At 47.0% G+C, this 24,326-nt stretch overlaps 1 protein-coding gene across 1 annotated transcript in view; it reads right to left on the bottom strand.

Moving 5' to 3' along the window:
• Nucleotides 1–1,798: 1,798 nt before the first annotated feature.
• The window catches only part of cdc42se1 (CDC42 small effector 1), a 37,646-nt gene continuing 15,118 nt past the window's right edge, over nt 1,799–24,326 (bottom strand). The window contains exons 2-5 of the mRNA XM_056298385.1: nt 16,909–17,379; nt 8,587–8,691; nt 5,228–5,299; nt 1,799–5,136 (exon numbers count right to left, since the gene is read on the bottom strand). Of these exons, the coding sequence (XP_056154360.1) occupies nt 5,231–5,299; nt 8,587–8,691; nt 16,909–17,064 (330 nt within the window). The 5' untranslated portion in view covers nt 17,065–17,379 and the 3' untranslated portion in view covers nt 1,799–5,136; nt 5,228–5,230. The remainder of the gene's footprint in view (nt 5,137–5,227; nt 5,300–8,586; nt 8,692–16,908; nt 17,380–24,326) is intronic.

Below are 24,326 nucleotides of genomic sequence, written 5' to 3'. Positions count from 1 at the left end.
GGGGGAAGCTGCCTGCAACGGAGAAGCTGTAGCCTCCTCTGTCGTTCTCTCCGGCGGTATCGCACTCTCATTGGGCGCCTCGGTCGGTGCTGGAGCAGGTGTGCTTTCCTCCTCCTCCATCCGTGGCTTTTTAAAAAAGCGGAAGATTGAACTTTGTTTCGCCATTCCAACAGTTATGGCTAACTGTTATGGCTAACTGTTGGCTATTGGCTAGTTAGCAGTAGTGGAAAACACAGAGCGTGACGGTACGCGCGCTCAGATGTTGCAGTTCTACGTACGTAAAAGGGGCCGGCCTACGTGCTTGTAAGCCAGCGTGATTGGGTGGGCCTGGGCTTGAAATGGGTGGTCCTGTGACAGGCCAGGCCCACCCCTGGTTACGCCCCTGCGGGGTCGGACCCTTCGCGTTCGCTTCCCGGCTGCCCCCCGAATTCGCTACACTTACACTCAACTGTGTGTCTATTTAAGGGATTCTGACGAGCACACATCGCCGATCAAGTCTTTATCGGCTTTTTCTCAATGTCACTTGATCGTCGATGTCAGGAGGGAGAGACGCTCCTCTGACATGCAGATGGTGGCCGAGACGAGAGAGGAGACAAACACTGCAGACACGTTCAGAAAAACGGGAAAAGGTGCCGAAGTCCCACGACCGGAAATGCCGGGTGTCATCTCTCTGCACTATCAATACAGACTTACTTAAACAATATCTACTATGCAGCCTATATTTAGAATGGGATTGTACAACAATACAAACATATTCAATAACATCAACAAGGGGGGGGGGAAACATCTGGACAAACCTGAATTAACAAGATAAAAGTTCTAAAGCACTATGGATAACACGAAAGCCTGTTTATCTAAAGGGTGGATCAATACTACAAGATTTCCATCTCTCGGATCAGAAATACGCGACTTCCGCAGCAGTGTGAGAGGTACCCTTCATCGTCTGTACGAGACACGGTGTTGTTTTTCAACCAATCACACGTCATCGTCAAACTCAGCACGACCAGACGTGCTCAGTGGAATTCAAAACAGCATGGAACACACACGCACACGCACGCACACGCACACACTTTCCTGTTTCACACGGAGTCCCAGAAGGTTGGTGAGTTATGGATGTCCACAACGGCGTCATTTGGTCCAGAAGCCAACCAAAGTCTTGTGTTGTGTTGTGTTGTGTAGCATGTCCACCCTGAGGTGATGCGTAAGGGAAAGTGCTCTCCAGTGTTGATTTAAGGGGGGGGGGGGGTTAAGGGGAAGTCCCGTGGTGTGAGCTGCGAGGAGGAAGAGGAGGAAGCGGAAATGTGGGGTTTTTTTAAAAAACAAAAGAGTCAAGCTTTGGGGAAAAAACAAGGCTTCCCAGTAGATTTGGGTCCGACAGGTAGTGTGACTAATCTAAGGGGCCGGTCCGACATTTTCCAAGAACTAAAGAATGAAAGAGGTGGGCCGCAAACCAGGAAACCGGCGACAATGCTGCCCACCACAACCACTTCCGGTTTAACGGGCGATCTGATTGGCTCTCATGGACGATGACGTAAGCTCCCCCCCATCCCACCCCCTGCTGTTGTGTTTTTATCCAAGTGCTGAAAGTGAATTTACCGTCATCTCATCATGTGTCCTCCGGAATGTAGTCTTTATAGAATTACGGCGGGAAAAGAGGAGAGGAGGGGAAGAGAAGAGGAGAGGCGGTACACGGAGCGGAGCGCGTTATCTGTCGTCCAAAATGTCGGCTCGTCGCTACTTTAACGGGTCCCGCGAGGAACACGAGCCGTCGTTCCTCGCGGGACCCGTTTGGCTCGCTCGGACTCGGCCGGGGCGGGGCGGGGCGGGAAGTGGCCGGTTGCCGCGGCAAGAGGGCACGCCGTGACTCATCGGTTTCCACGGCAACCGCGGAACACGACGGTCACAGTTAAATAACCGGAGAGAAAATGGAGGGTGGAACACTCAGAACACAAATCCAGATCAACATTTGCTCGACGCTACTGAATGACAGCGAAACCAATAACAAGTCTTTGAACAGGAGAACGCCTGTGTCACGGCCAGAACACTGGACGAAAGGGGTATAGTGGACTCTTTGGATTTGAGACCGTGACACAATAAACAACAATTCCGACTTAGGCTTTCGGACCCAGACTCCCTAAAACGTCCTGCTATCTGGTCCCGTCACAGGGACCCCAAAACAGGTTGGCACATGACCCGCTTTGGGGCCCAAAGCCCACAAAAAAAAATGGAATAAAAAAACAACAACAGCAAAAACTGAAAAACAAATAGAATTACATTACAGAAAACATTCCGATGGTGAAGCTCAGGGATTAATTGGAATACTGAGTCCAACCTTTAGTAGTCACTAGTTCACTTACGTCAGACATAAGCCCCGCCTTGTTCACTCTTTCAACCAATGACACGTTGTGTGCTATGAGGGGGGTGGAGCTTAACGCTAACAAATAGAAAGATGGAAAGCAAAGCGTGTCAGTGCTCCGAGAGCTGTTACGGATATTAGAAACTGGGAGCATGTACGCCTCCTAGCCCTAACCCTAAGGCGTGACTCGTGGTTCTGCGTTGGAGTGATGGTGGGGTTCTGTGGTGCCCACATCATAGCAACACAGCACACCACATGGCAGCGTTGTGGATGCGGAAATAAGATCATCTCGCAAGGCCATTTCCATTGGTAGATGAGTAAAAAGAGCCCGTTTTGTCGGCACTATTGAGGAGGACCAAATTATGTTGGAAGGGGAGAGGGCCTGCAGACCACGGAACACGTTAAAGGAGGGCGGGGAGTTTTCCGTGTTTGTGCGCCAAAAGCAAGAGACGGATGAGCTGCCGGGTGACAGTACCAGAAATTGGGTTGGGTGAGCGGCCAAAGCAAACCAAGTCACAGCTCTTGTGGCGTCCATATAGCCTCACACACGTGTACATCTTTGAGGAGGTGAACAAAGGCTATGAGGCCAGCTTCACACCCCAGATAGCAACATTGCTGTGGCCCGGACCCGTCCCACACCCGACAGTATCATCCGGCCCGCATACCACGTGGAATGATGGCACTTGGGCGGTCTGCTTCCTGTTTGCCAGATCTGGGCCAGAACCAAGCCAATAGCAATGCCGCATGTGCCACATATTAAAGGTGGCCCCTATTTGTTTTGTGACATTTGGGCCATATTCGCCATTTACCACACGGGCCACTTCAGGGTCACATCCAGATCACATGTTGCCGAGAGCACCACATCTTTATCAAAAAAAGGCCCACATTTGATTTGGCATATTTGGGCCGTATTTGCTATTATACATGTCTGCCACTTCAGGCTCACATCCATTTTGTCAGGGCCAGAAGAAGGCCATCGGTGCTGCATCAGTGCCTGAAATGGCCCACATCCGGATGCTGTCTGGGACAGAACCATAAATCACGCCTAACCCAAAGCCAGCCCACCTGAGCTGCCCTCTGATGTGGCCAAGACATTACTGACCCTCTCCCATTCACGAGACGTTTTGAACAACTGCAGAGCTCATTGGCTGAGAGGAGGAAGGAGGCGGGGCTTCTGTCAGATCTCAGGCTGTAAATAAAAATAATGAACATGAAATGATGAAATGAGTTGACACATCTTCAGTTTTTAAACTTTTTCTTTACAGCTGACATTTAAATGAATTTGATCTAGTATGAATAAATTAAATGTTTAGTAAGTTAGTGTATCTGTGTATATTTCATATTTATCGGAGTTGTTTGATGAGGTTGTCTTTACTAAATTTGACAAATGAAATGGTTAAACAGGAGAGGAAGCTAGTCACGTGTCATGTTTGTCTGATCAGGTGACACTTGAGCCACAAATCGGCCCGTCGGCTAAACGCTAACGGACGCGGCTAGAACGAGTTTTGTTTTTTTTCCTCAGGTGAATGAAGCGGTCATTCAGAGAAGTGACATACTTGTACTTCAGTCTAAACAGGCTTCTGATAAGGGTGTGACTATTTCCTACGGCAGTCTGCTGTGATGTAGTACACACCGCCAGACATGGCCGAGGCTGGTGAATCATCACCTGGCCAGCGCTCAGACACGCTACGGCCAACACACGGCTCTAATACGGGTTTGGCATTTTAAAACTGTTTGGAAAACTAAAACCACCACGTCAAGGTAATGAGAAATCAAAATCCCCCCCCCCCACACACACACACATGGTCTGGTCTCTAGAACAGGGCAGCAGTCCAGGGACTTTCCCACTTCTAAAACAGGAGTTATTAATCATTCACCAGCCGCTGGTCGAGATGTGGGAAATAAAGCGCAGTGACAACACCCCCCCAACCAACCAAATCCAACCAATCCTGACCGGGGGGGGGGGGTCCTTTACGCCAGGCCTTGCCTCCAGTCTCAATCGTAGGCTGAGCTGGGCAACCTGAAAGAAACATGGGGGTGGAAAGGGATTGTGGGAGTTGAAGTCTCTACGTTGCGTCAGCCTCTTAGACAGAAACCCAGAATAATCTCACCGTCCTCACATGAGCTCATTTTGTTCGTTCGTTCGTTCGTTTGTTTTTGTTTGTTCGTTCGACTTTTCCGTCAGGACGAATTTTGGGCTGATCTTAAGCAGAAAGTGTTGTGGGTCGCAGAAATGACTGAAACGTTATTGTGGATTAAAAACTACAAGCAAAAAAAGAAAAAAAACCCACCAACAACAACAACAACAAAAAAGTGACAACCAGTGTCAGACTGGTTGTGGATGTGTGGAGGTTGACGGATGTGACGCCGGTCCGGGCTCGGGTGGAGTTGGCAGTCAGCTGACTGGGTTTTCTGGAAGGTAAACTCAGATTGAAGGGGACGGGTGGATGGGAGCTGGATGGGATCCCAACAGTCCCTCTGATTAAGAGCCGTTGGATCCAAAGTTTTTCTCCAGTAAATGCCAGTGGGATGACTCGTTTTATTGCCACACAGAGCAGTGCCCCCTGGAGGCGGGAAGGAGACAGGCAGATAAACTGGGATGACTGGGGATGAAGGCAGGGTGGTCCGGTCCGGTCCGGTCCGGTGGGTGATCCAGAGAGCTGTGTGTGTGTTAGACCGGAGGTGTTCATGCTGCTGTTGGGGTTGGGTGGAGGTGTGTCGGGGTGTGTGGTCTCTTCCTCAGAAGGAAGATGAAGGCTTGTATCAAACCACCCGGAATTCTGAAACACACACAAACACACAAAAATAATATAAGAATATAACAAATTTGTAGATATGTTTTTCTCAAATGTATTTGAGTGTGTTCCTTACCGGCTATAAGAGGCTGTTTCTTCCATTTATGCTGGGACCTTTTGACCTCATCTGCTCCTGCACAGACCCTGACTACACACACACACACACACACACACACACACAGATCAGTGATATACTAGTCTATATTATACGTCAGTATTTTCAGACTGTTTCTTCAGAATATTTTCTCATTTGTCCTCCTTTTAAAAATGTTTTAATTTTGTAACTGTCGGGTCTGCTGGTAAATCTTTCGTTGTTCGGTCAGTGTGAACAAAAACATCATTTTCATGATCATTATTGTACAAGATGGACGCCAGCAGTGATGAGTAAATATCTCTGCCCGCTTATCACATCAGGGAGCGGTGGAACAGGTCCTACAGAGCTCCACGGTGACCTCTGACCTCCACCTGGACCGTGGCTCGTGTCTCACAGCAGGAACCGACCAGAGAGCTGCGGAGACGAGAGTCCACGACCTGCACTAGTCACTTACACCCCTCGCAGAGCAGTCACGTCCATGTGGGAGTCTGCCGGTGTCCTGCTACACTTCCTGTTACATTTTACTTCCTGTCCAAAAGGTTTGGGACAAACGATGTCACTTCTAGCGGGGGGACAGAGCAGTCTGAGACAGATTTACAGCTGGTGTGTCACTTTACTTCCCCTGAACACCAGCATGACTGCCACACATGTGGTTAGTCAGCACTTAAATCACAATACAGAGAGACACAGAGAGAGACAGACAGACAGACAGACAGACAGACAGACATAGACAGACAGACAGACAGACAGACAGACAGAGAGAACGACAGAGACAAAGAGAGACAAAGAGCAACAGAGAGAGAGAGAGAAAGAAAGAGTGACAGAGAGACAAAGAGAGAGAGGCCAAAGGTCACATCTTGAGGCACAATATGTGTCAGAATGCCATAGCCTAAGGTTCAGTGAGAGACCAAAACACTGTCAGTCGCTGTTCAAGTGCTGTTCCGTTTCTGCCAGATCTATTATTCCTTTTTCCCTTTTTTTTGTTTTTGTTTGTTACTCCGTTGACCTGCGTTGCTTTGGCAACGTTGTAATTAATGCAGTCATGCCAATAAAGCATCATTGAATTGAACTGAACTTGAGAGAGAGAGACAAAGTGAGAGCAACAGAGAGAGAGAGAGAGACAGACAGACAGAGAGAGAGCGACAGAGACAAAGAGAGAGCTCAACAGAGAGAGAAACAGAGCAACAGAAAGAGAGACAAAGAGAGAGAGAGTGACAGAGAGACAAAGAGAGAGAGACAAAGTGAGAGCAACAGAGAGAGAGACAGACAGACAGACAGAGAGAGCGACAGAGACAAAGAGAGAGCTCAACAGAGAGAGAAACAGAGCGACAGAAAGAGAGAGACAAAGAGAGAGAGACAAGGAGAGAGAGAGAGTGACAGAGAGACAAAGAGAGAGAGACAAAGTGAGAGCAACAGAGAGAGAGAGAGACAGACAGACAGAGAGAGAGCGACAGAGACAAAGAGAGAGCTCAACAGAGAGAGAAAGAGCGACAGAGAAAGAGAGAGACAAAGAGAGAGAGACAAGGAGAGAGCGACAGAGAGAGAGAGAGCGACAGAGAGACAAAGAGAGAGAGACAAAGAGAGCAACAGAGAGAGAGAGAGACAGACAGACAGAGAGAGAGCGACCGAGACAAAGAGAGAGCTCAACAGAGAGAGAAAGAGCGACAGAGAAAGAGAGAGACAAAGAGAGAGAGACAAGGAGAGAGCGACAGAGAGAGAGAGAGTGACAGAGAGACAAAGAGAGAGAGACAAAGAGAGCAACAGAGAGAGAGAGAGAGTGACAGAGAGACAAAGAGAGAGAGACAAAGAGAGCAACAGAGAGAGAGAGAGCAAGAGCTAGAGACAAAGAGAGACACTGATGCTGGTACCACCAATACTAGCAGCTCCTGCTTTAAGCCCTTCAGGACCACCTGGTGATTTGGGGCTATACAAATAAACTTGACTTTATTATCACCACCAATACTATTACCACTTATTTTACTACTTTCCTACCACCAATACTACTACCACCACTAACATCAATACTACTATGACTACTACTACTTCTTCTACGATCAATACTATTGCCACACTACTGCTTCAATCACTAATATTAGTACTATGATCAATACTTACCACTACTATTACTACCATTACTACTATTATCACTAACATAACTACTACTACAGCTACAACCAGTCATACTAATGCCACCACTACTGTTTTTAATGATACTTCTATCAATAAACTACAGCAGTAAAACCAATACCATCAGTATCACTACTACCACTACCACCACCACCACTACTAGTACTACCATTACTAATACTACCACCATTACCACTACTACAACTACTACTACCATTACTACTACTACTACTACCACCATTACTAGTACTACTACCACCATTACTACCACTACAACTACCATTACTACTACTATTACCACCACCACCACTACTAGTACTACCATTACTACTATGACTACCATTACTACTACTACTACCAACATTACCACTAATACTACTACTACCACTACCATTACTACTACTACTACTACCACCCCACTACCATTACTACTACCACTACCATTACTACTACCATTACTACTACTACTACCATTACTACCACTACCATTACTACTACTACTACCACCCCACTACCATTACTACTACCACTACCATTACTACTACTACTACTACCATTACTACCACTACCATTACTACTACCCCATTACCATTACTACTACTACTACCATTACTACTACCACTACCATTACTACTACTACATTACACATTACTATATATGGTGTATATGTGTGTATGTGTGATTTTACACACACACACACACACACACACACACACACACACACACACACACACACACACACACACACACACACACACACACACACACACACACACACCATGTCAGTGTGCTGTGTTCAGAGTACTGAGGTGAGGTAGCAAGATGTGGCTCACTCAGAGAAAAGTTAAAATAGAAGCAGGACAGGAAGGAAGGATGGAGCGCTGTGTGACACTTCCTGGAGGAGAGGAGAGAGGGAACCATTCACACACACACACACACACACACACACACACACACACACACACACACACACACACACACACACAGAAAGAGTGGCTTTCATTCACCAGCTGTGAATACCCCCTCCTAATCCTGCGTCGTTGTCCTCTCCATCTATAGATGGGTGCAGCGAGAGAGAGAGAGAGCGAGCGAGCACGAGAGAGGGGGGCAGAGAGAGAGAGAGAGAGAGGAGAGTGGGGGGGGGGGAGTGAGAGAGAGGAGGGAGGGAGAGAGAGGAGAGTGGGGGGGGGGGGGGGCGAGAGAGAGGTCCATACCGGTGGTAGTCCCTCGGCCATCTCTCCAGAGCCAATGTGTGTGAGGTGTATGAAGTTGGTGGGCTCCCCGATCATAGTGCGGTCTATCTTCCTCCTCTTCTTCTTCTGCAACACACACACACACACACAGTAAGTTTATAGTCATAGAATGCAAACATAAACATGATGGTCAGGATGTCAGAAAGTGCAGAGAGAGGTTCAGAGTTTACTTCCAGAGGAAGTCCATAAACATGTCATGAAGACATGTGTGTGTGTGTGTGTGTTTGTCATGTCTCTCCAGGTAGCTCATCTCTGAATCCAAGGACGAGTCCTAACATGTCCACATACTCTGAACTACACATCTCTCTCTCTCTCTCTCTCTCTCTCTCTCAGTGGATGGGGGCATGGCTGACTGAGTGAGCGAGTGTGTGAGCGTTTGTTGCGATCTCTACGGAATGAGCGACTTTTAAACTTTTTGTACCTTTTGTATCATTGTAACTAGTGTGTATTGCAGGGTTTGTTTGTTTGTTTGTTTGTGTGTATAGGGAGATTTTAGGGGTTTGTGTGTGCGTTTGTAGGCGTGCTAGTCACCAGTATGGATCTGTCCAAACTGACCAGGAAGCACGGCATTAAGATCGTGCCGGCTTTCCCTTGTTCAGCGGAGGACTGCTCTCTGGCCGTGGGGGCCATATTTGTAGACAACGATGAAAAGGCGAACGCGGTGGTGGAGAACGGGATTGCGGTGAACGATACGTTCGTATCTGTTCTGCCTCTCGCCACACCAGCGAAAAAAGTGACTCTTGTCAAATGTTCCCCTGTTCATTAGAGATGAAGTGTTGACACGGGAGTTATCTCGACATGGAAAAATAGTCTCCCAAATAAGGGAAGTCTTCTCAGGCTGCGAGTCTCCTCCTTTAAAACATGCAGTGTCACACAGAAGGCGGCTACACATGATCCTGAACAACAGGAGCGAGGAGCTGAACTTAACCTTCAAACTGAGAGCAGATGACTTTGACTATGTTATTTTTGTAACATCCGACAATATGAGATGTTTTAATTGTGGCAGAGAGGGACATCTCATCAGAGCATGTCCCGAGAAAAACTACATCAGGACAGAATGGTCCTGCTGGAAGAGGGGAAACTGAGCAACAGACCAGAATGAAATGGACACGATGAGACAAGACAGGCAGGAAAGTGTGGAGGGACAAGAGGAGAAAGGCAAAGTACAGCAAGACAGTCAGATGGGTGAGGGAGGACTGGAGCAGACAGGTGAAGTACAACAAGGCGGTCAATTAGGTGAGGGAGGACAGGAGGAGACAGGTGAAGTACAACAAGGCAGTCAGGTAGGTGAGGGAGGACAGGAGGAGATAGGTGAAGTACAACAAGACAGTAAGGTGGATGAGAAAGGACAGGAGGAGGAAGGTGAGGGGCAGGACGCTGCAAAACAAAAGGAAAACTGCGTAACTGAAAGACCTGTAGAGGATGTAGTGTTGGGAGGGAGTGAAGGTGTCATGAAAGATGATGACGATGCCCTAAGAATGACATATCTGAAAAGGAAAACGAAAAGCAACAGTGAAAATTCACGAGCGATGAAAGGGATAGCGAGTAAGACCAGAGGGAAAAGAGCGGCGAGACAGAGAGACACAGAGTCTGGATCCAGTATGGAGGAGGACTCTACTGCTGATAGAGAGAGTGAATCCTCTGACTCCGAAGTGGCTGGTAGCCGTAAAACCCAAAGCACTTACAGTGTTGGTAAAATCAAACTGTTCATACAAAAAACAAAGAACATGAAGGGAGTGAAAATAGAGGATTACTTCTCTGACAGAGAGCTGTTCACCAGCTCTGCATGGCTACAGATGAGCAGTAAAGGGGGAGGAGGTTTCACTGAACAGGAGGTGTATAGACTGAAGAAAATTGTTCAGAGAATCAGACAAGAGCTAAATAATGGAGATGATGAATAAGATCTGAATGTAGGTCGGCATTGTTGTTATGTTTGCTTTTAATCTCTCTTACAATGAGTCACTTTAATGTCAGTAATTTAAAGCCTAAAAGTGCATATTGGCATTTAAACATAGCTTATTGTGTGATTTTTGAAGAGGCTTTAAGAGTAGAAAACAAGATTTTAAATCTCTGAGACAGTGGTGGGATCGTGGGAAAGTAGAGATAAAACAGCTCTGTCAGCAGTACACTCTCAGTGTCACAGGGGACATTATCAGATCTATGGGGAAACTTTAGACTGAAATCGTGGAACTGCAGAGTTTAGCAGAATCCACTGAAAATCAAGATCATATTGAAAATCTTAAGTCTAAAAGATCTGCTCTTACAGACCTACTACGCACTAAGGCTCAGGGGGCGCTGGTCTGGTCATGTTTTCAGAGTGTAGCGCTGACGGATGCACCGTCCAAGTTCTTCTTAGACTTAGAGAAGAGGAACGGACAAAGCATGATTATTCATGCTCTGCAACAGGACAGGAACTCTGAGCTTTACAGCAGTGAGTATAGAGAAGACAAAGAACTATTTGGATACTTCTGGGAAAATTTGCCATAAGACCCTGAAGAAATTAATGCTAAGCTGGGAGAACCACTGGTGCTACAAGAACTTTTCACAGCCCTGCAAGGCATGGAAGGGGGCAAGGCCCCTGGCATTGATGGGATTCCAGTGGGGTTTTATAAAGAGTTCGGGAGGTAGATAGGTGAAGATCTTTTAACAGTTTTTAATAAGCGTTTTAAAGACATGTTGCTACCTCTAAGCTGAAGAAGAGTGGTAATAACTCTCTTACCAAAGAAAATAGATCTACAAGAGACCAAAAACCGGCGTTCTGTCTCTTCTATGCACAGACTATAAAATCTTGTCCAAAGCACTGGCGAACAGACTAAGAGAGGTGATGGACTCAGTAATTCACCAATATCAGACATACTGTGTGCCTGGTAGGTCCACTCTGGACAAGGTGTCCTTAATTTGAGATATTTTGGACATCTCTGGTTCTTTAGGCTTTGAAACTGGTCTTATTTCTCTAGAACAGCAAAAAGCTTTTGACCAGGTTGAGCACCTTTACCTCAGGAAGACTTTGAAGAATTTTGGTCTCAACTCAGGTCTTATAGCTATGATCAAAGTTTTGTACTAGGACATTGAGAGTGTACTGAAAAGTAATGAAAGTCTAAGTGCCCCTTTTAAAGTGCGTAGGGGGGTTAGACAGGGCTGTTTACTCTCAGGGATGTTGCATTCATTGTCTATTGAACCCTTGTTATGTACAGCAAGGAATAGCATTGAAGGTCTGTTTTTAAAGGATTTTAACAAAAGATATTTCATCAGCTTATGCAGATGAGATCATTGTTTTTGTCAAAAACACGGAAGAGATTAAAAAAAACTGGAGGGAATTGTTAAATATTTGGAACCAGATCAGCTGCAAAAGTCAATTGGAAAAAGAGTGAAGTACTGGCAGTGGGGATTGGGGGGGTCTACCTAGTCTACCAGGGTGGTTGACATGGAAGAAGGGTGGTTTTAAATACCTCGGAGTGTACCTTGGTTATGACACCATAGTCCAGAAGAACTGGGAAGGTGTGGCAGAGAGAGTAGAATGAAGGTTAAATAAATGGAAATGGCTGAAGCCACACATGTCCTTTAGAGGCAGGGCACTACTCATTAACAACCTGATAGCTTCTGCTCTGTGGCATAGGTTGGCCACCTGATAGCTTCTGCTCTGTGGCATAGGTTGGCCTGCATGGAGCAACATAAAGGCTTAACAAAAAAGATGCAAGCAGTCTTAGTGGACATTTTCTGGGATAAGTTACATTGGGTGCCCCAGAGTGTGTTGTTCTTACCAAAAGAGGAGGGGGCAAGGTCTAGTACACCTAGAGGGCAGAATAGCTACATTCGATTACAGTTTGCACAGAGATATCTTACAGGTCTAAAAGATGTTGTTTGGAGAGCTGTGACAAGCAGCATCTTGAGGAAGACAGCTGGTCTGGGTTTAGACACTGCATTGTTTTTAATGTATTTTAGTTTTTGCAAAACTATGTGAATCACCTCCTTTTTTATCAAGCACTTTTTAAGACACAGAATTTATTTAAATGGAAGAGACTGCAGCCTTCAAGCTCTTTGCACTGGCTATTAGAAAGACCTCTCGTTAATGGGGCCAGAATGGATGTTCAAGACAGCAGCACACCAGGTCTCACCAGCATGCTATGCACCACTGCAGTGGTCATTCTGAGGAGAATAGTGGATATAGCTTGTCTAGGACAGACACCAAGGCTGTGGCTTCTCTTCTCCATTCGACAGATCAGGAACACTTTAAATATGTGGTTTAAAAGACTGACAGAGGAGGAGGTTATGATGCTGCAGGAGTACAGTGGTGGAGTAGACACTTCTGGTGAAATGATCCATTTCCAGAGTTGAGTTTTTTTTTTCCAAATCTAGATGGATTCTCAGGACCCTTATTAAATGCGATTGACTAAATATGTGGACTTGTACTCAGTTAAAGGAAAAACTGTATAATTGTTGTGTGAATGCACTAAACAAATGTAAACTGGGTTGGAGTGTTGACAGTATGGAGAAAAGAAGTAAAGGTGGACAGTGGTGTGAAACCAGTATAGCGGGTTTTATATAAACCACCTCTAAAGAAAAGGGTCGGTGATTTACAGTGGAGGATTCTACATGGTGCCATTGCAATGAACAGTTTGATCTCTGTGACCAACCCCACAGTTTCAAGCGAATGTCCATTTTCTTGGAGAAGTAGGGACTGTTTTTCATTGTCTTTGCAGATGCAAAAGACTCTGTGACCTTTTTAATGCACTGAAGAATGTTTTTAGATGTTCAAAAGAAGGTTGAATCAGTTCATCTGGATACACTGTTTATTGAGGGATACGTTTCATCACTCAACTAAGTAACATCTTCAGTCTAAACTGACTGCAGGTATCCCTAGCCTTATAAACAATACAGCTGCATAACTGAAGGCTCGGCTCAGGGTGGAGCGTGCCTGCCTGCTTACTACAAAATGGTAGACAATCTGGAGGCTTTCAGTCTTAAATGGGCAGTAGGGGGAGTACTGTACTCAGCGGAAGATGATAAGGACCTGGGCATCTTTTTGTAATTTGTGTAATGAAGGAAAGTCCTAGCTGTATTGATGGGTTACGTTTTCACTTGCACTTATGTAGTTGATCTCCCTTTGTCTGTATACCTACTGTAGCGCTTAATAAAGGGCTTTGTAAAATCAAATCTCTGTCTCTCTCTCTCTGTGCAGCTAGCTAACTGTTAAACCATATCCCATAATCTCCATACGTTTTCCTGGAATGAAACAGGGGCTGCCTCTTCCTCTTTACACCCAGCAGGACACGGAGACTACCATTTTCTCCTCTATTTGAGAACTGAGATCCTTCCTGTTCAAGAGTCCTACTTTCAGAAAGTGATTACTGTTGTAAAAGCCACTTACTATTGTTAAGAGTTCCTATTAAAGCTGCAATTCATTTACTTACATCAGTTTATGGATTTGGGAAAAGAATTGTCTACTACCTGCCTTCTTCTTCCTCATTTGGCTGCTATGATGAAGATGGGAGAAAAAAAACAATGACACCAATAATTTGTCCTGGCAAAGTCCTACCAGACACCAACCATTCACATCAAATACTACTAAACTCTGCAGGACTTTGAGATTCGTGGATTAACATTTGAGTGAAGTATGTCGGTAACAGAAAGTATTAAAAAGGATGTTTGTTTGTGTTTAAATCCTCAGGGTTGCAGTGTTAAACCTGAACTTTATGTCAGGTGAGCACCAACGGAGTAATCTGATTGGATGTTAGCGGTAAGAGGAGGGCAGGTGACAGCAGGTGTCCCATTGGATGGTCAATATGCTCCTGCCCTCACAGGTGATTGATTGGTGATTGATCCTCAGAGGGCTGAAAAGGAAATTACCGAACTCTCCCCCACCCCCCGCACAGGAAATGACAAACTGTTATTTTAAGCTTTCCTTTCAGATTCCCAAAACCTCTTCAGAAGTGCAAACCAAAAGTCAAACGCATGACAACACAACACAGCGGAGAAAACATTCTCACACTTCAAACTACCAAATTATGAACTTACTTTCTGTATTTCCCAAACTCGTTTACCAAATCAAGTCTGACAGCCCAGTTATTCACTCCTAGAGGGAGCGCCGGGGTGAACCGGGCCAGCTAAGCCTTGGCAAACAGCCGTTCAACAGCCCATTAAAATCATATCCTGGCTCCGAAGCCGGCTTAATCCTTATGTGGGGAACTGTGCGCTGTCACGGAGTACAACTTGGCCACAATCAGATCAATTTAGACTTGATATAAGAGGCTTACGTCCTTGTGGATTACTTCAACCCATTTATGTAACTACAGAGGGATGGAGGCCGGAAGCCGCCGGCAAACATGAGATCAACAATTTGCAGAAGCACGAAACAAAGCCGATAACTTCAGTTCTTATCTGACAAAATTTTAAACACACTTCAACTGTTTTTATTTAGGGATTTTAAAAAGTAAACTTTAAGAAAGTAATTTTTTTAAAACCCAATACAGATTTAACATTTTGGAAATAAAATGTACCAGAATGACTTCTATGAAGACACAGTTTTCATGAAATAATAAAATACTCGTAGTCTTCAGTTCTCACCCAACATGTCAACGTTAAGTCATTTATCTGACATGTTTACTCAGGGCCACTGAAAATTAGCTAAACCGTAAAATAAATGTTAATTTACAATGTACAAGTACCGTTAATAAAAAGTGTGAACGTTCATTGCCGAGAGCTTTTCGTTTGTAGTTGGATTTTAAATGCCTTGCTAAATGGCGAGAGCAATCCTCATTCACTTCACCTGCCCAGCCCACGTTTTACATTCAAATGCAGGATTTGAACCTGCAACCCTGTGGTGAAACGTTTTCCACCCAAACATCAGACAAGACCGACATTTCAGAAAACCAACGGGTGAAGGATGGTGAATCCACATCACCTGGGCCACGAGTCACCCTTCAACTAGACCCTGATACCCCCATCATCATCATCATCATCATCATAGGGTCTTTTTTTGGAGAGCTGGCTTCCCACCTGTGCAGCAGGGAAACGTTCAGCATGTGTCGAGGGTCAAAGGTTATGAGAAGAGCCTAGGTTTCATATCAACATGATTCTGTATTAAATATGCTTTTGTATTGGTAGAACACAGACTCTCGCTTCTTTACCCTATGTAGCTATGGGCTGGGAGCAAAAGGAATTGTGGGTAATGGTGTTTATGTGCAGCCTCTGACTGTGAAGCTGAAACTCGGAAGCTGAGTCCAAGTCTCAGGTCAGGGTGACACAGCAGGGCTGAAGCCCAGGCTGTTGTGTTGTAGCTGGTACGTATTTCAAAATGAGAGTCTGCAAAGGGATGTTCAGTTTTAACTGACCAAATATAATTGAAGTAAAGTAGTGCCCTGCGATCCTGTAACGACTCCGTTTTACCAGCCGGCCTTTCACAAAACCCAAACTCACCCAGGTCCCCTGGATGGCTTAAGAGCTGGCATGAAACCCTGCTCTGTGTGTGTGTGTGTGTGTGTGTGTGTGTGTATTGTTATAGTGGCACAATAGAACAAATAGAAAGCCCTAAAAATACAGAAAAAGGAAGACAGGCTTCTCTGGGGACTACATGCTACACATCAGGACACTTCCTCAATGTGTGTGTGTGTGTGTGTATATAAAATGTGCTTTTGTTTGTGCGTGATTGTGTGTGCATGTAAGTGTGCATGTGTCCAGGAGATTGTTACATAACAAAGCTTGCCAACATAATGAACCTGATGTGCGCGCAAACACACACACACACACACACACACAGACACACACACACACAGACACGGGTCTAGCTGCAGGAAGACAGACAGACCGGAGAAGGAAGAAGGTGTTGGCCTGCTGGAGGTGAAAGGTCACGGCCAAACAGGACAAGGAAGTGCTGCCACTGGTTTCCACTGGCTCCAGCTAAACCATCCACATCGACTCCATTCCCCCGACACCCTGTGTTGTCGCACTGAACAGCAGGCCGCCGTGTGAGCAGAACAACACGGGTTTGATGCTCACCAACTCAGGGGTGCCCAACCTCAGGCCTTGAGGGCCCTCGAGGCCTGAGGTTGGGCACCCCTGCCATACATCCAAGTTAAGCCTGTGTGTCATTTCTCATGTTGTTCTGGTTTTTGGGTTTGAACTCTGGAGTCAGGACAACACCTCGGCACAACATGAGAATACATTATATTAAAATAGATAAATCTTAAATATAAAAACATTTGCTGGAGCTCTCAGCCCCTGCAAACTTGTGTATTTAACTATCCCCGAGCTGTGTGTGTGTGTGTGTGTGTGTGTCTGTCTCACCGGTGGGGGCTTGGCCACTACGCAGCAGCCCATCTTGTGCCAGAACTCGCTCATCCCAAGGCTCCGTCTCTCCAGCGCCCGGCTGCCGTCCGCCGCCCTGCAGGCTGGAGGAGGAACTGCAGCACCACCAGCTGCTACAGGGTAGTCTTGGGGCATTCAGGTGCTCAGTAAATCACAAAAAAAAAAAAAACGTTTATAAAAATCCCCCTAGACCACAGTGATGTGAGACTACCGGTGGACGTGGGCTCTGGACAGCTGGGCCTCGGGTACGTGGCAGGCTGATCACAGGTTTTGGTACAACAGCTCAAGAGTCCTCAAAGTCAGGCGGAATCCAGTCTTAACACCAGCGACGATCCAGCTTAGAGGGAAAAAGCCTCGATCCGAGTTGCGGTGTTGTAACAACCAGGATGCAGTTTCCACGGTAACCAACGGCAGGTTTCCACGGCAAGGACCAAACTCAAGACAGCCGACCTGTGGAGACAGACAGAAAATCGTTTAAACCATCTCTTCTTTTTTATCTTATTACACAAATTTTACACAAATCCTTCGTATAAACGCGTGTGTGTGTGTGTGTGTGTGTGTGTGTCTGTCTACCTGTCGCTATGATCGCTTCTCTGCTCGCCTGTCACCCTGTCTGCCCATCTATCTATCCCTACATCTCTCCCAGATAGCGAAATTGCTGTGGCCCGGACCCGTCCCATACCCAGCACTTGGGTGGGCGGTCCGCTCCCGTTTGCAAGATCTGGGTCAGAACCAAGCCATAGCAATGCCACATGTGCCACCTATTTGCCAAAGGTGGTCCATATTTGTTTTGTGGTATTTGGGCCATATTCAGCATTTACCACACGGGCCACTTCAGGGTCACATCCAGATCACGTGTTGCCCAGAGCAACGCAACTTTGCCCAAAAAGGCCCACATGTGATTTGGCATATTTGGGCCATATTTGCTGTTATACATGTGGGCCACTTCAGGCTCACATCCAGTTTGTCAGGGCCAGAAGAAGGCCACCGGAGCCGCAGCACTGCCTGAAGTGGCCCACATCCGGATGCTGTCTGGGGTCTGTGTGATCGTTCCTCTGGCGGTCCGTGTGTCTCCCCCAGGTAAATCAGTAACGGCGCGGCGTTTGCTTCGCCGTGTGTTTGATTTGAGATTAAAGCGATTCGTTCTCACGGCCTCTTGCTTCGTCTCGACAAACCCTTGGCTTTGCACAAGCTCGGATTTCACCACCGGCGGCCGTGTGAGCGTCCGCACGGAAACCCCGTCTCAATAACGAACTTGCTAACGGACGGTAAATCCGCTGGGGATTTCATCATCGCTGCAGCCCGGGTTTGGCTTTACTGCTTTTATCGGCTGTAGTTTTCCATGTTGGCTGTTTCTCACCCTGCTGTTGATACGCGCGACGTCTCGACGGCTAAGCTGGCACCAGCCCGGCGCCGGGCTAAATGAAAAGTGCTATACGTATTAAATGCTACTTTTATTATTAAGTTCCGGACTGTCAGACACTGAAAATCAGCTCCTCCATCTTTAAACGTCAACCCACAGGTAGCCACGCCCCCAGGCGATTCGATTGGCTCTTGGCGGCAGCACGCCACAGACGGGGACCAGCGCCGACCTGGTGGCTGCAGCGCGTGTCCAGCTCTGCACCGATAACCCAGCCGCCGGTTCAGCTGCCGTCAACGGTGCGTTTGAAATAACGGCAGCAGTGGCTGCACCGCCTTCTGTCCGAACCTACCAGAGGACGGAGGACCTCTGCACCACGCTGCTCGCACACTCCCCCCCCCTCTCCCCCCCCCCACTCTCCCCCCCCACTCTCCCCCCCTCTCTCTATCGCTCTTTCTTATCTTTATTGCTCTCGTCTGACAGAGTTAATGTCTGATTGTCTGCGTACCAGTCTGAACGACAGAGACAGAGAGAAAGACAGAGAGAGACAGAGAGTGAGAGACAGAGACCGAGACAGACAGAAAGAGAGACAGAGGGACAGCAAGAGAGAGAGAGAGATGAGAGACAGTGACAGAGGGAGAGACAGACAGAGACAGAGATGAGAGACAGAGAGAGATATGGAGAGAGACAGAGAGAGATATGGAGAGAGACAGAAAGAGAGAGAGAGAGATGAGACAGAGACAGAGTGCGAGAGAGACAGACAGAGAGACTGCGAGAGAGAGAGAGTGAGAGCGACAGAGGGAGAGACAGCGAGAGAGAAATAGAAAAGAGAGATGGAGAGTGAGACAGACAGATGAGACAGAGAGTGAGACAGAGTGAGAGATGAGAGAGAGCGACAGAGGGAGAGACAGCGAGAGAGAAATAGAAAAGAGATGGAGAGTGAGACAGAGACAGGAGAGACAGAGATGAGAGACAGAGTGAGAGCGACAGAGGGGAGACAGACAGAGAGTGAGACAGAGAGAAATAGAAAGAGAGAGACGGAGAGTGAGACAGAGAGAAATAGAAAGAGAGAGATGGAGAGTGAGACAGAGAGACAGAGAAAGAGAGACAGAAACAGAGAGACAGACAGAGAGAGAGAGAGTGTACTTTGACAGCCTACAGAAAGTCATAATGATCTGGACTCCATCCAGAACACTTTATCAGACCTTTAGACCTGTGTGTGTGTGTGTGTGTGTGTGTGTGTGTGTGTGTGTGTGTGTGTGTGTGGTGGTGGGGGCCTGAGAGGAATGTGTGTATGCAAGAGGGCTGTTCCCACACATACCAGTGAACACACACACACACACACACACACACACACACACACACACACACACACACTCTCCCTCTCTTTAAACACTCAGCTATCCACTGAAAACAAAAATCTTCTTAAACACACAATTTCACAAATGTGCAAACATAAACATACAGGCAGACACACACACAAACACCCATTATTTCATGTCCTCACACATACACACCTAGTCCTTTTATACATGCAAACACAAATATGCATGTACACACACACACACAAACACACACACAGTTTTCACACTGCTTTCCTACAACCCCCCCCCCCCCCCCCAGCCAGGCGTCAGTGTCCACACAACACTGGCGTCATACGTATTTATACAGGGTTTCACACACCACCTTCCTGTGTGTTCTCTCTGATGGGAGTCTTGTTTAAAGGCCGGCGAGCAGGGCCGACACGGTGCTGCCAGTCTGGCACCGAAACCCTCCGGACACCGAATGTGATCAACAGTGTCCGTCTCCAGACTGGAGACGGGAGTCGGCCTGCAAAATACTTCAAGACGTCAACGCGACAAACACATTCGGCATGACTAAACACTGGGTGTGGTCCATCTCGAGTCTCTCTCTCTCACACAGACACACACACACACACACACAAGTCCATATTTAGCCGGCGCTGAGACGTTGTGCGTGTGGTTCAGAAGAAGACATGGTTCCTCTACTCACCAAACAGATGATGTGGGCTTTACTTTACTGTCCGTACACGAGTGACGCTCGCTCAGCCGAGCACTGACACGAGACCACATCACGCCCATCTGAAGCCAACGGGGGACGTCCGGCACGTGGACCCGGTTCTCCCCCTCATGTCCACACAGCAGACAGACAACGCGGCGCTCACGTGCCGCAGCCCCCGACACACGGCGGCCGCCACGGTCCAACGTTCACAACCTGACCCACCAGCACGGTCGTTTATGACACAGAGGGACGGCTGGTGGACACCGGAGAGAACAAGCAACTTGCAAGCCACATACACTCATGTGGTCTGCAGAACTCATGAGGCCTGCAGAACTCAGGTGGCCTGCAGAACTCATATGACCTGCAGAACTCATGAGGCCTGCAGAACTCATGAGGCCTGCAGAACTCATGAGGTCTGCACAACTCATGAGGCCTGCAGAACTCATGAGGTCTGCACATCTCATGAGGCCTGCAGAACTCATGAGGTCTGCACATCTCATGAGGCCTGCAGAACTCATGAGGTCTGCACATCTCATGAGGCCTGCAGAACTCATGAGGTCTGCACATCTCATGAGGCCTGCAGAACTCATGAGGTCTGCACATCTCATGAGGCCTGCAGAACTCATGAGGTCTGCACAACTCATGAGGCCTGCAGAACTCATGAGGTCTGCACAACTCATGAGGCCTGCAGAACTCATGAGGTCTGCACAACTCATGAGGCCTGCAGAACTCATGAGGTCTGCACATCTCATGAGGCCTGCACAACTCATGAGGTCTGCACATCTCATGAGGCCTGCAGAACTCATGAGGTCTGCACATCTCATGAGGCCTGCAGAACTCATGAGGCCTGCACAACTCATGAGGCCTGCAGAACTCATATGACCTGCAGAACTCATGAGGCCTGCAGAACTCATATGACCTGCAGAACTCATATGACCTGCAGAACTCATGAGGCCTGCACAACTCATGAGGCCTGCAGAACTCATATGGAAGAGCAAACAAAATAAGAGACACGCTTACAGACACACAAACTAACAACAGTTACAAACTTTTACAAACGTTTTGGGCCTTGGCGTCCAGGTAGCATGGCGGTCTATTCTGTTGCCTAGCAACACGGGGATCGCTGGCCGTGTCTGCAAGTGGGCAAGCCGGATGTAGGTATGTGTCCTGGTCGCTGCACTAGCGCCTCCTCTGGTCGGTCGGGGTGCTTGTTCGGGCGGGGGGGCCTGGGGGGAATAGCGTGATCCTCCCACAGGCTACGTCCCCCTGGCGAAACTCCTCACTGTCAGGTGAAAAGAAGCAGCTGGCGACTCCACATGTATGGGAGGAGACATGTGGTAGTCTGCAGCCCTCCCCGGATCGGCAGAGCGGGTGGAGCAGCGACCGGGACGGCTTGAAAGAGCTGGGTAATTGGCCATGTACAATTGGGGAGGAAAAAAAAAACGTTTTGGGCCTTGGCCAGTATACAATGAGTCTAATATAACTCAGCTATCTTAACCAACACAAGTGGAAGCATTATGAACCATACCACTTCATAGGAGAACAGGTGTGCAATGGGTAATGTAGGTCAAATTTATCCTAAAGAGCCAAAATAACAAGATGGATGACTTGCAGGACGGAATTATGAGCTTAGAGGAGGTTTTGTTTTCTTTTTACCTTGGTAGCTCATTTCCCCAGTGATATTATGCACCTACTAAATAACTTACACGAGAGAAACACACACACACACACACACGCAAATTCTTTAACTTATTTTACATCAAAATCTAATCAGCTTAACTTGCTCTAAAACAGACAAGTTTTTGTGATGGCGTCACAAAGTCCCAGTGCGCAGACGAGCAACATTCCAACCAACCAATCACATCATCACATGTTTGGCACTGTCCAATCAAACCACATCCCTCCCTACGCTTTGTCCCGCCCTAATATCCTGTTTGACTTGGAAATATCGTATCGGTCCGAATATAAAACCGCCCCCCCCCCCGGATGTCTGTAAACGTGGGCTCGTCTAATATTTGAGGTATACACTTTTAAATGTCACTATCCAGTCACAGAAACAGCTGGAGCTAAATATCTGTCAAACGAGTGGCCCCTCCTGACGGAGGCGAGCCTGTTCTTGACTGGACGGGCCAGCGGGGCCAGTCCTCCAAACCCCTGAGAGGGATCAGTCGGTCACGATTAGGCCTCTGGATCAGGTGACCAACGACAGGTCCCGCTAGTGGCGACCACAACGCGATTGGGCGGCCGACCAACGACGTCATGGTAAACGCGGAAGTGGGCGTTTCCTATTGGCTGTCGTTATATATTGTTTGTCGTGGAAACTACTGAGACGCCTCATCGCAAAAACAAACAAACAAACAAACAAACAAATAACTAAAAGTCCAGTTCACAAACAGCAGCGCTAAAACTCCCACACAGTTAGTGAGCACCACCAGCGTCCTCAGACAGGTGGTGTATTCATAAAGGGCGTCACGCCAGACTTTCCAGTCGTCATGGCAACAGTACCGGGTAATTATTTCATATTAACAGTAAATGGGCGCCATTTAACTGTGTACGTAATCAGGGTTTGAACACTGCCGCTTTTAAGCGGATGCTAGTCGCGGTCCGGCCGTATACGCGGGGTTTTAACCTAGTCCTGTTTTTTCCTGTCAGATTTGTTTCAGACTGTTCTGCAATTGTACGCCTTTTCCACTACGTGGTACCGGCTCAGCTCGACTCGCCCTTTTTTCGTTTTCCATTACTTGGTAACCGTTACTTTTCTGGTACCGCCTTTGTCGAGGTTCCAGAAAAAAAGCTGGAGCGGCTCCCAAAAAATCAACGCAGACCTCTGATTGGTCAGAGAAACGCGTCGCTGCGTCATTTTGCGTCATCAATGCGCGCATGGGAGCTCACCCGGCATTTATAAATACCGAAGCGGCGTTACCTTAAAAGTACATTTTGAAATTGAAAACAAGTGTAACCGGTTGTTTTCTTGCCCGGTGCGGGATTCGATACAGGGTGTACTGCACCACATGGCGACGTCACTAACCGCTCGGCTGAAGGGTCAGACCCGTTAGCTAACGGCTAACGTGTCTTATTAGTAGTTTACACCAGTGGTTCTCAACCTTTTTGGGGTCCTGGACCCCCTGCGTATTTTTGATCTATCCTGAGGACCCCTCCACCTGATCTTGGGGGAGGGGGGTTGCAATTTGATAGAAACAGTAGAAACTGCATTTTAAATTGCAATATAGCATTTATTCACTCTTTGGGGCAAAAATAAGAGCTTTCAGTTGTAACTTAGATATAGTTAACTAAACAGAATTCTTATGCAGTAACTTTCAGATATATGTAACAAAACAGAATTCTTATGCAGTAACTTTCAGATATATGTAACAAAACAGAATATGTATTCAGTAACTTTCAGATATATGTAACAAAACAGAATATGTATTCAGTAACTTTCAGATATATGTAACAACAGAATTTTTATGCAGTAACTTTTAACAATGCAAACGGGAGCGAGATCTCTTATTAAAATACAATAAATTACACTTGTGAAACAGATGTAATTAGAGAAAAAAGTCCTGTTACCCTTTATAGTTTAGGTAGATAAAGGTCTCAGTCACATTTGAGTAAAATAATCCTATTTCTATAAATGTCATAGGATCTTTTTTTTAAAGATATTTGTTTTTCACGGACCCCTTGCAATTACACCACGGACCACTAGGGGTCCGCGGACCCCCGATTGAGAAACACTGGTTTACACAATGGAGAGCCGAAAATCCACGCCGTGGTCCGTCGCGGCGGTGCAGACGTTTCTTGTTTGTCCTTACAATGGTCGCGTTGAAGATGACGTCACAGCAGTTTAACCCGGCGTCGCTATGACGACCAGCGCTGAGGGGGGCGCTGTTACGGTCATGGAAAACGACACAGAAGCGAGTCGAGTCGGTACCACGTGTGGAAATGGGGCATTTGACTTCACTTCGACGGTTGATGCAGTTATTGAAATGTCGACAGGCTAATTGGTTATTTCTCT

The sequence above is a fragment of the Lampris incognitus genome, chromosome 18, assembly GCF_029633865.1.
Source record: "Lampris incognitus isolate fLamInc1 chromosome 18, fLamInc1.hap2, whole genome shotgun sequence".
NCBI lineage: Eukaryota > Metazoa > Chordata > Actinopteri > Lampriformes > Lampridae > Lampris > Lampris incognitus.
Note: the sequence above shows the minus strand (reverse complement) of the source record. Positions and strands in the feature narration are given on the sequence as shown.